This window comes from Magallana gigas, chromosome 3, assembly GCF_963853765.1.
Source record: "Magallana gigas chromosome 3, xbMagGiga1.1, whole genome shotgun sequence".
NCBI classification, from domain to species: Eukaryota; Metazoa; Mollusca; class Bivalvia; order Ostreida; family Ostreidae; genus Magallana; species Magallana gigas.
This window is the reverse complement of record NC_088855.1, coordinates 15,541,613-15,554,115: the sequence shown is the minus strand read 5'-3', so window position 1 is coordinate 15,554,115 and position 12,503 is coordinate 15,541,613. Positions and strand designations below refer to the sequence as shown.

At 34.6% G+C, this 12,503-nt stretch overlaps 2 protein-coding genes across 2 annotated transcripts; one reads left to right on the top strand and one right to left on the bottom strand.

Annotated features, from left to right (window-relative positions):
- Positions 1-4,601: 4,601 nt before the first annotated feature.
- LOC105338889 (protein FAM133) lies at positions 4,602-6,124 on the bottom strand. Its single transcript, XM_011444182.4, has 3 exons — positions 6,011-6,124; positions 5,679-5,740; positions 4,602-5,065 (listed from the first exon to the last, which is right to left on the bottom strand). Exons 1-3 carry the CDS (start codon positions 6,032-6,034, stop codon positions 4,621-4,623), a joined length of 531 nt encoding a protein of 176 aa, XP_011442484.2. The 5' UTR covers positions 6,035-6,124; the 3' UTR covers positions 4,602-4,620.
- Positions 6,125-6,332: 208 nt separating this feature from the next.
- Positions 6,333-12,073, top strand: LOC105338890 (probable tRNA N6-adenosine threonylcarbamoyltransferase). Its single transcript, XM_011444183.4, has 12 exons — positions 6,333-6,600; positions 8,438-8,557; positions 8,744-8,845; positions 9,037-9,110; positions 9,247-9,342; positions 9,462-9,511; positions 9,713-9,791; positions 10,101-10,200; positions 10,629-10,685; positions 11,037-11,112; positions 11,297-11,395; positions 11,637-12,073. Exons 1-12 carry the CDS (start codon positions 6,486-6,488, stop codon positions 11,674-11,676), a joined length of 1,008 nt encoding a protein of 335 aa, XP_011442485.3. The 5' UTR covers positions 6,333-6,485; the 3' UTR covers positions 11,677-12,073.
- Positions 12,074-12,503: the final 430 nt, after the last annotated feature.

The window sequence follows — 12,503 nt, the reverse complement described above, 5'->3', positions numbered from 1 at the left end:
ACAAGAAAAAATCAAAATGGCTAATTTGATATTGAGTCGGACAGTTATTTATTCTAATTGATATTGAGTCGGACGGTCTGTCCGACTCAAGAACACAAACTAAAATATTCAAAAGTTGTTAAAAATTTGAAACTACTTGGGCAATTTTTTGAAAAAATTTATAGACTCACTATTAAAAATGTATAAATAATATTTAATAATAATAAAAAAAATATTTTAGAGAGAGAGGAAGAGAGAGATATGTACATGTTCCAATATGCTGAATGTGCCTATTATAGTTATGAAAATATAATTTCTGAACATAATTCCAAAACATATTTGAATTCAGTATTTCGTTTTAAAATTAAAACAACTAATACTGACAATTAATTAAACGCGCTCACCTGTCGCAGAATATTGTCATTTCAGTCAAAAGTCAGATATGAAGAAAGTTGCTGTTTTTGGTGTCTATGCAGTGGGCATGCACCACTGGGGAGGTACAGAACTTAGGGTTGGTGAAGTGTACTATGCCAGAAACGAGCCTTTAAAACCAAAAGACAAACATGCCGTAGCAGTTTTTGCCGATATGGATTGCTCTCATAAACGAGCCTACCTGAGCCGAAAAGATGCGCTTCATATTTCTAGGCTATTTGAAGAAAATCTTATTCATGATAAATGTTACGTAAAACCAAAGGGAGCTGCTGAAAAATTCAGTCAAAAATGTGGTCCTCTCCAGAAGTGCAACATCGGGTTTTTCACTGCAGATGAAAATATAGTTCAAATCAGACAAGTTTTAGACAAATATGAATTAAAAATATGGTGATTTTAATTTCTACATCATTAATGCTTGTGTGCAATTGATACATTAATGAAACAAAATGCAAATAAATTAATAAACGTTGAATATGAATGCGTTGTTTTATATAAAATTACGATTCATAAACGAGCTTCAAGTCACAAAAAAATAAATAAATAACAAAATGATATAAAATTACTTGTACATTAAAAAAACCCTTTTTAACTTTAAAAAAAATCGCGTTACAAATGCTGATACGAGAAAACACAATTAAAACAATAAATACAGAATTATTGCCCTGGTAGTTTCAAATATAATAAATATAGGAAATACGCTACCAAAAAAATAACAAAAATGAAAATTTTGAAACTTTACAGATGCTAAGGTGTCAGACGAAAAAAAAGAGAGTATATGGAGCTTGGGACCCTGAAAATATGCGCAAGGCGATAACTGAAGTCAAGTCTGGTTATTCCTCTCTCCGCAAAGCCGCGGAAAAATACTCTGTCCCCTCCTCTACATTGAGTGACAGAGTTAGTGGTAAAGTCAAAGAGGATGGGGTATGGGGCTCAAAACCCAAATTATCTACTAAAGATGAACAAGAGTTGATAGAAACGGCGAAAGAGAGGGCAGCTCTAGGTATAGGTTACAGTAAATACAACTTTATGCGTGCCGCAAGTGCTATGGCGAAAGCCAAACATGTGCCGTTCAAAAACAAAAATCCATCTGAAATGTGGTGGAGACGTCTGAAAAAAAGACACACTAGCTTTTCTTTGAGGTCTCCAGAAGCAACTGCTTCAAATAGGCATGCTTCTATGACAAAGGAGAGGGTCGGTAAATTTTTTCTTGCACTTGGAAAAGTGTTGAACGAAAACAATTTACAGCCAGAGCACATTTGGAACATGGACGAGACAGGACTCACATTGGCCCATAAGCCAGGAAAAGTTGTTGCAGAGAAGGGGGCAAAAACAGTTCATGCCAAATGTTCCACTCAGCGACAACTTGTCACTGTAATCGTCTGCGCAAATGCAAAGGGCAATACAGTCCCGCCCCACTTCATAATCCCTGGAAAAACTAAACGTAGTCTTCTTAGTTACGATTCTGAATACTTGCAGAAAACTGAAATAAAAAACGCAAACATTTCCCTCTCAGAGTCTGGGTGGACTAAAGATGGAATAGGGAGGTTGTGGTTTGAGTCCACATTTCTTCCCTTCATTGGGCAACATCGTCCTCAACTCCTCGTGTGCGATGGGCATAGCTCGCATAACAACGTGGAGTTCATTGAATTAGCACGTAGAGAAAATATTATAATCATTGAACTCCCCAGCCATACAAGTCACTGGACACAACCTTTAGATAGAAGCTTTTTTAAATCTTTGAAAAACACTTGGAATTCCGAAGTCAGTAACTTCACTCAAGTAACGGGGGTTCCTGTGGGCCATGGGCAGTTTTTTAGAATGTTTCACAAAGCGTGGGTATCTGCTACGGAACCATCAGTGGTAAAAAATGGGTTCAAGGCGACAGGTATATTCCCGTTCGACCCAGAGGCCATCCCAAACGATGCGTACAAACCAGCGACATTGTACTCGAGTTCTGACAATTTCTTAGAGAGTTCTGCCTCCGCTCAGCTTGAGACGTCTGACATTTCCTTCGAGAGTTCTTCATCCGCACAGCCAGAGAAAGTAGATCAGCCCAATGTTAATTCTATTTATTTAGATTTGCCTCTTTTTCCTCCAACTGAATTGACATCAGCAACCTTAATTGATCTCCCAATAACAATGGATACTGATGGGTTGATGAGTTTTGAGTCTTTGGCGACTAGTACAGCTGATGGCGCGGATCTTGCACCTGTAACAAATGAAAAAGCTCTAGAAGTTCTTGAATCTACAATGGATTCAGCGAAACTACTCAAATTCACAGCGGCTTTATTAGGCAATAAAGAAATTAAGGACCCCCTTTTTCAAACGTGGAAAATGTATAAAGAAAATACTGCTACAAAAACAATCATATCTGACCCTTTGTCCTCAATTATTCAAAATGAAAATTCAGAAAGCAATATTCTGTCCTTACCTAATCCCATTCCGAGAGCATCAAAAGCCGCTAGTAAGCGGAACAAGCCTGAAACACAGTATTTTGTTATTACTGCAGATGATGCTTACAGTCACAAAAAACAAGCGCATGACAGCAAAAAAGAAAAAGAACAAAAGAAGGCGCTAAAGAGAGTCCAGCGCCAAACTGCCAGTGAAATCAAAGGAAAGGGAAAAAAGGGGAAAATCGGCGAGACAGCTGGCATGATGCCACTGCGAGAATTACTTGATAATTAAAGATGGGAATTTTGTTTCGTTAACAAATATTTATATCTAATTGATTGTATAATATATTTAATGAAACACTTACCTGTTAGTTTTATATTCTTGCATTAAAAACAGCCAATGTTGAACACTGCATGGGAATTTACTTCGTTAACATGGGTCAGGTTATTTGTACTTTAGTCAAGTCTGTACGATTCAATCAAAGGCGACAGAATTAACGAAAGCTTGGTCTTCTTTGAACGCAATAACTTTCAATTGAAACAGCCTTGTATTGCATGACTTTGTATGCATATAGAGTCTGTGTTGAACCCAGTCGGCCGGTCAGTTCGCCGGCATCAAAGACATGCCGCTGAAACATTCACACAGTACGACATCATTTGAGCTCATCGGGTCGCTCCGATATCCTTACAGATATTCTAGATAATTTTGAATAGAGGACTGCTAAGTATTTACTCATACAAGTATATGAACATGCATGCATGCATTTTATTTCATATGTTTACTGACAATTATTCTCTCTCTCTCTCTCTCTCTCTCTCTCTCTCATATGAATATCTTAACTCCGCCTACTACAAGCTGATTGGACAAGGGTCAGTTAATTTTTTTCATTCAGCGAAACCAAGCTTCGCATATTGGAAATTGACTTGGCAAATGCCGTGAAAACTTCAAGCACCTGTTTTGTTTTATCATACTGATCGAGGTTTCATTGTTTACAGATTGATCTTGTCTCATCAAAAAACTATATATCCTCTTTCTGGGTCAGAAATTAATTCGCTTTAAAAAAATTAATAAATTTATTGATTTAAAAAGTAACTGCAACTATTAATTGTGCCTTATCACGCTGTAAAACCATGTCCGACTCTCGGTCATTTGTCGTCCGACTTATGATCACAAATATCATTTTCATATTTATAACAATCTGATGAATTCCGAGTCTGATAATACACAGACAGATATCAAAATGCCAGAGGGGCACCGGTTGAACAAATCGAAACAAGGGTACATTCACAGGATTGAATACAGTTCATGTTTATAAAATTATGTGTCCGACTCACGATCAGTTTACCCTATGATATATATGAATTTAATTAGCCAATCAAATGAGGCGTTTCAACTAGAAATAAAATGTGTTGGGTTTTTTTCGCACAGACTGTCAAAACCCTGCGATTACTAATTAAATGAATGTGCAGATCTAAGTTTTTCATAGGGACCATGTAGGGAAAGGCTTTTCCGAGTGATAATTTTGTTTGGGTGTTGGGGGCTCAAGGCCTTAATTTAACCTATTTTCGTGAACTTTACTAATAATTCATGAGAAATTAACAAGTTTTAATTTTCCAGTGGGTGAGGATCCACTTGTGTTTTCTTATTCAGAAAAGAGAAACAAAGTGGATCATCACCCTTTGCTTATAGGAAATGTCAAGCTAGAAAAAAAAGACCCACCCTCTTTGTCTGCACATGATGATTTCATTATTATGCATATATTTGTGTGTTATAGCAAAGACCAAGAAGAGACAATCATTTGTTGCAGCATTTTTATTACTTTTTTTTCTTATGCTTGAGCTTATGTTTACGCTTCTTATGCTTATGACTTCTAGTTTTTGAATTTTTATCATGTTCGGTTTGCTTTTTATTAACATCACTGTCACTGACTGTTCTCTCCAACCAAACAATCTTTTCATCCTCAACATCAGTTCTTAGAGGATCACGTCTTTTTGATTTTTTCTTTTTCTTTGGTTTGAATGAAATTTCATTATCACTCTCTTCTATATTCTTCTTTCTCTTTCTCTTTTTCCTATGTTTCCTACTGCTCTTTTCCTGGTTAGATTCCCTTGAGTCAGACCTTGAATTCGATTTTTTCCTCTTGGATTTTGACCTTGTTTCAGATCTTCTTCTCTTGCGTTTTCTGTGATAACCAGAATCCTCTGAAGAAGACGATGATGTTGTGTCCGAGTCAAAGACAAGAGCTTTCAACTGTTCAATTCTGAGAAAGGACAAAAAGATTATGTTATATTGTAGATTTATTTATGTAACAGTTGATAGATCATTTCACTTTGCAAATACAGAGAGAGAGAGAGAGAGAGAGAGAGAGAGAGAGAGAGAGAGAGAGAGAGAGAATTACAGTTACCAATTTTATTTTCCAACAAGAGCTAGACTAGCCACTGATATCGTCTCTTTACTAGCCTCAGACTTTTCTGGAAAACACTACTGACCTCAAAAATCAAGTACCAGTATGTCAATTTAACATCGAGATTGAGAGTCACCATTTTTACATGTAAACAAACTGCACCACTTCAAATTACGGGGCTAATTATGGTGTTTAAAAGGTTATCAGAGGAAAGTAAAGAGACAATATCAGGAGTAAATTGCATGATGAATTTAATGGTACTAATTGTTTTCACAGAATTTGAGTATAAGTAAGGCTATTAAGTCTAAAACACATTTTTGTGCACAATGAAAATACAATTTTTTCAATGGGAGGCACTGTAGCTCCCAGGTTGTCCATCCAATTTTTTTCAGACCCGGAGTTACAGACCTACAGCTACAAAATAGCATAATTACATAGCAAAAGTTCTAATTTCATAATATACATGTACCTTTCTTTCTTCTCTTTCTTTTTCTTCTCTTCAATATAATTCCTCATTGGATCTTCATGGTCCTTGAAAATAAACATGCCAAGATATAAAATGAAATTTTGAATATAGTAGAAACTTTTTCTCACAGATGTTTGGGTCTCCATATACAGATATATGTGCATGATACCTATTACATGTAATGATGTTTGTACAATGTATATGGAGACCCAAGCACCTGTTCTCTTTCTCTTTTAAAAAAGGCTGTACTTTACTTGATTAATCTCCAACCCTGATATCATAACAATGATTTTTTAAATTTTAATTTCGTTTGTATACTACGACAAAAATCTTACCCATCTTATTTGGGAACCTGCCATTATGGTTATTCTGTAAATTAGTTAATTCACCTGACCATAGTTTGTGTACATAACTTTTCCGGAACACATAAGCTTCATATTATGTCGTTCAAAGGTTTTTCGGTTGTGTCTTTTTAAAATTGCTTATTTCTTTCCACTAGATTTTTTTTCAAGGAATGTTCAAATAATAGAGATTAAAATTTTTAAAAATAAAAACATGTTTAATGTTTCTATATATATCAACAATGCATTTATAGCAAATCCCCGAATACTTTGCAGAACAATCGTTAACTAAATTGGTTTTAAATTTACACTTATCAATTTATTTCCGGTTAAAAATACTGCATGCATGGTCATTTTTTCTTCTTTCTTTTGTGTTTCTGCAATATTTTGCTATAAATTTATTTTAAAAGAGAAACATTATTCAAAATAATGTTATTGTTATTTTAAATTCTTCTATTCTTGAAAAACAATGGTTGTCGCGATTGGATTTGAAGGCAGTGCCAATAAACTTGGTGTAGGAATTGTGAAAGATGGGGTTGTGTTGTCTAACCCACGTCATACATACATCACCCCACCAGGACAAGGTAAACAATATGATAGATTTTTAAGTACATATATATTGCACGTGTGTTACCGTCGAGTAAAGCACAATATATTGCAGTCACTTACATAATCAAAGCCCACATAATGAGAGACAAAGCACATCAGGCTTTTTTAAAAGTGAAACTGACAAAGGTGGTTTTTATCTCAAAGTTTGAGGGAAACAATTATACTCATGTCGCCGGGTTGACTGGTGTGTGACTGCCAGTCAGTATGTTGCCACACAGTTGGGTCTCAATAACTCAGTGGTTAGAGCGCTGTCATGGTACACCAGAGGCCCTGAGTTTGAGTCCCAGATGAGACTTGACTTTTCACCACCTGTTACATTGGCGCCCAATGTATTAAACCAAATGTCATTCCCCAGGAATATGCTTCAGAGCATTTCCTGTAATCTCAGAATTTGGGTACTAATTCAGGGCAGTCACTCCCCTCAAATTTGAACCGAATATCGGACCCATTCCCAATGGCAAAAAGCCACAGATTTTCCCAATTTCAGGAAAAAAATTCCCAAAGGCATTAACTATTTACAACTTGCGATTTGACCAGCTGCTTTTTGGTCAGTAGATTTGCCGTAATTGATTAACGCTGGCTTAATTATATCCTGAATGATCTAGTAATGGGGACAACACTGATGATTATTTCAAGAGCTTCTTACATCTGGACTGAACTCCTGTGGTGACCTAACAAGCCCAACTAGTAGTCACTTTTGGGTCGGTTAATTGGGTTGTACGGCATGCACGGCATTATGCTGTTATGAGTGATGCATTTTAAAGTGATTGATATAAATTATTGGGAATACAGAGGGATAGGTTGTTATCTGGTAATTAGATGATAATTAAACCTTCCAAGTAATTGCTTAGATTATTAGGAAAACATTTGCATGTAGACTTCGTAAACAGATCTTCTGCATTACGGCAGTAATTGGATCACAGGGTTTTACTAATACCCGTAAATATACACAAGATGTCAGTAACATATTACACAGTATTTTGCTTATAAGATATTACAAATATTTTATCTTTGAAATGAAATATAATAATTCCACCTCATGTAGATTTGGTTCCCTTTTCCAAATTTGATCTTAATCTTTTTTAATTTAGTATTTTTGAAGTATTTTTAATCTATGTATGTGGATTCCTGTGATTTTTAAAAAAAATTGTCAATCAACATGTCTCAATCATGTGAAAAAAAAAATGAAGTCTTCTTATTTTCCTGACCACTGTACAATTTAAATCTGTAATTCAACATGTGTAAATAATTTTTTTTTAAAAATTGAACTCTTCATAATTCTGAAAATTTTCCTATTTTTTGTGTCTTCCTTTTAACTCTTGGTTAGTTCCTGGGAACATCATGTGAGCTATAAAACTTTAATTTTAAGAAGTGAACAGCAGATTCTGCTATTTATACAGAAAGCATTTTGATGGTATATTAAAGTATCTTAAATTTTCCCAATTTGACAAAAAATGTCGATAATTTTCCAAATGGAGAGGGACCCGGTCCCTGTACCAAAAAGTGCTGTGACAGCCCTGTAATTTCTGAAAGAGGGGGAGCATGTCATCAGGTTGACAGGTGTGTGACTGTCAGTCAATTTATCGGATATCAATAGCTCAATGGTAAGAGGCCCTGGGTTCGAGTCAAGATTGAGACTTGACTTTTCACCACTTATTGCATTAATCTTAACAAAAACTGTTGATAGAGTATTTTGTAGAGCAGATTTTGTAGCTTGAAATCCAGAGAAACAAAATGAAGCTTTCTATGAAAATATTTCTAGACAGCGACTTATTAATGTTTAAAGTTTTAACCAATTATTGTCCTTCTTAGGATTTTTACCAAAGAACACAGCGCAACATCACAGGGAGCATGCTCTTGAAGTTTTGCAAAAAGCTTTAGATGAAGCAAAGATCTCTCCAAAGGACATAGATGTTGTTTGTTACACAAAAGGTATGATTTGATATAGAGATGCAAATAATAGTTCAATAATCACTTGGGCTTAAATCAGAGGATTTTTCTCCACAGCTGTCATGTCAGAGTGTTAAAAAAGCTATAATCTATTTGCAAATAAAGCAAAATACCTACCGTATATGAGTGAACTACAAAATCATTGTTCTTTTTATATGGTTCTACCAGGTCCAGGAATGGGTGCACCATTGGTTTCCACTGCCATTGTTGCTAGGACTGTCGCACAGTTGTGGGGTAAACCCATGATTGCAGTCAACCATTGTATTGGACGTATCCAAAAACAAAGTTCAATTATATCGCTGATTTTAACATCTGCCTATTTTGGTTTATCTTTAGAAATATTTTTAGTTCATATTAACATCTAGTTCTTGCTACATCTATAATTACATGTATGTTGTTGACAAGTTGAAATGGTCATATATTATTTAAAAAGTTGTGGAATCCTTAAGGATATTGTTCAGACATAGAAATGGGGCGTCTGGTTACAGGGGCTGAAAATCCTATCGTACTATATGTCAGTGGAGGAAATACTCAGGCAAGTACTGTCAAAGAATGTTTTAGTAAGCTGGTCAGTCAATTTAATTAGATTGGCTGGTCAGTTTGATGCCTTTGCATCTTATAGTCCATTTATAGCATACTAAATGGTCATTTATTGACTTTATTTTTATCAGGTGATAGCCTATTCCCAGAGAAGATATCGAATATTTGGAGAGACGATAGATATTGCAGTGGGAAATTGTCTTGATAGATTTGCCAGAGTTTTAAAAGTAAGAAAGTATGTCTTACTGTTACTCTCAGCTCTATGTACATGTATTTAATTCAATAATATTCATGTTGAATAAAATAAAGACTGAATACAAAAAATAACTTTTTTTTTCAATTTCAGTTGTCTAACGATCCAAGTCCTGGATACAATATTGAACAACTGGCCAAAAAGTATGTTATACATAGCGATTTCAAATTTACAATAAAACTAGAAATGTGTATTCAATGCATGTAGCACAACTCCTCTACATTAACAACTGTTGTTTAGTCTTTTGATTGGAAATTAATTAATTTCTGATCCACACAAACCTAAAATGTATAAAGTCGACCAAATTTCAATTTACGTGTAATACCAAGGAAATTGTTTTCCAGGGGTAATAAGTTTTTGGAACTACCTTATGTTGTGAAGGGAATGGATGTATCTTTCTCGGGCTTACTCTCATTTATAGAGGTATGGCAATCATTTTCATGCACCACTTGCATCTTATTTTTAAAAAATTAAGAACATACCCCTTTTTTATCACAACTAATACCTGTAAATTTTATTTAGTCTTTTTCCCCTAAATACATAATTTTCAGCAGTGCTGTGTTACCAAGTGTAATCCAGAATTTGTCCAAAGTTTTATGAAAGGATATCAATGTATGGTACAATTTCATCTTATTTAAAATGAATCACCTTTATTTCAAAAGGTTACTTTTCTAGTAAACTTACCTTAACTTCATTTGTAATTACATGTACATAAATCATTTAATTATATAGGAAAAAGCACCACAGCTTCTTCAGAAGGGTGAATACACACCAGAAGATCTCTGCTTCTCCCTCCAAGAGACCGTGTTTGCCATGTTGATAGAAATCACAGGTATATTTAGTGGGCACTGTAGAATAGTAGATTTGTGGTGGCTCAGTGGGGATTTTATTACCAATGAATTCAAATTACCAACAAATTATGAAGCACTGTCTTTATTTAAAAAACAAGCCCAATCTCCTCAAAAACCTTTAAAAATTGGAAATCTTAAGAAAATGGCCTCTCTCTCCAAAATTTAAATAATTTCACGGTATTTACTATAGTATATGTACATCACTGTCCAGCATGTTATCTCAGGAGTCAAACCTCATCTTTTATAAAGGATTAATATACACAAGGATGTACTTTTATAACTTTATAATTGCTCATTCGTATTCTACAATCTACTATACATCATCCAGAAGAAAAGAAGTTATGATGAGCTGTACTTTAGAGAGATATGTATTAGATAACATACTTTATGACAAATATGTTATTTTCAGAGCGTGCCATGGCACACTGTGGATCTCAAGAAGTTCTCATCGTTGGGGGCGTTGGCTGTGAGTTGGATTATTTGCGTCAATTTATCTATTTATTCTATACATGTATAATATTAGATACAAAAAGTTTAAGTTGAACAGTTTTACAATATATTTGTTTAAAGTGCATTCTAATTGGGTGTATGCCTGTTCAGGGTTGTCTCTATGACCTGGGGGGCGGGAAATTAACCCGTCTAAAGTGACGTAATTACCTGGCTATTTTTGCATTTCAAACACAATCTAGCTATAAGCTAGACCCACAGACCCCCTTCTACTTTTTTATTTCTTCCTTTACTTCAATTTTTAGAGACAACCCTGCCTGTTATTTACATAAATTTGTATATATTCAAAAACATTGTATTTTTTCAATAGGTAATAAACGACTACAGGACATGATGGAAACAATGGCCAAGGAGAGAGGGGCCAAGCTGTATGCTACAGATGAAAGGTATATGTGATTTACACTTATTTGGATTCTGATAGAAACCAGCATTCACTCTGTGTACATGCAATAGGATCTGTGCACTTGTATAATTTATTGTCCAGTACATTGAGTAAATGTACTTCAATGTCTCTTTACTTTAAGGACATCTAGTGAACATGTTTTGCAATATCTGTTTACTTTTGAAAAGGTTCTGTATTGATAATGGAGCCATGATTGCTCAAGCAGGCTGGGAAATGTTCCGTTCAGGGCAGACAACTCCGCTGAAAGAAACTACCTGCACACAAAGGTAATTTCTGATAACTTGGTAGAAAACTTATGACTATTTTATTTTTATGATTTTTATTGCATTTTATCTGTGAACAACATTCATTATTGTAAGGTGTTTATTTTCAGGGATTTTTATGTGTTGTGTTTTTCATTCTTATATCACAAATCATCCTCAGAAGAAATACCCATGTGTTCTGAATGGAATTGAATATGTTGGGTATTTGTTTCAAGTTTCACATAGACATGTATTTACTTTCCAGATTTCGTACAGACGAAGTAGACGTTACATGGCGAAGCTAGCTAAAATATTGTGAAGGGAAATGACTTAACAGAAAAAATTATTTCTTGAACCACTCCAAATTGGATTATCCATGTATCTGGCTGCTTATATGTGTAATATATTTGGGAGCCAAGTCCATTGGACTTTGAAAAATAGTGACACACAGGAAAATACACTTCAGATTTTGATATGAAGAGCATGCATGTGTATATATAGTCCCATATCTGGTTGATATTTTTCTGTTACTTGTGTATATTTGTATGTTGTTGAGATGAAAACAGAAAAGGGGTCAAGAAATGGGATACTAGAAAATGGGGAAAATGTTATGTGTATGTCTGAAGCAGACATGTATCTTATTTTTTGTGTATTCTGAAATGAATATTTGAATAAAGCTGACAATGTTAAATACTCATGTAATTCTTTTAATTTTATGAATCACAGCTTAGAACAGCATCTTATTATACAGAATACTGAAAACTTTGATTTACTTTGGACCTAATCTACCACAATATAGTTCTTGTTCAAAGTGTTTTACATGTATTGCTGATCACCTTTCGAACAGGCATAAAGTAAATGCAAATGGAACTGATCTGCACTCTGTTTTCCAGGGAATAAAGCATGATTAGTCATCATTATTATACTTTGGAGCTGGGAGAATAATCTAGTTACACTCAGTAAAGGGGTTATTTACATATAACACCCAACCTAATTAAATTACCTTTAATAGTGTTTCAATGTTGGAAAACTTAAATCTGAGTTTGATAAAATTGAAATATTGACAAGGAATTGCAAAGAATGTTGCTGGAGAACCCAATACTACATGTACAGTAAAACTCGTTTAGTACGA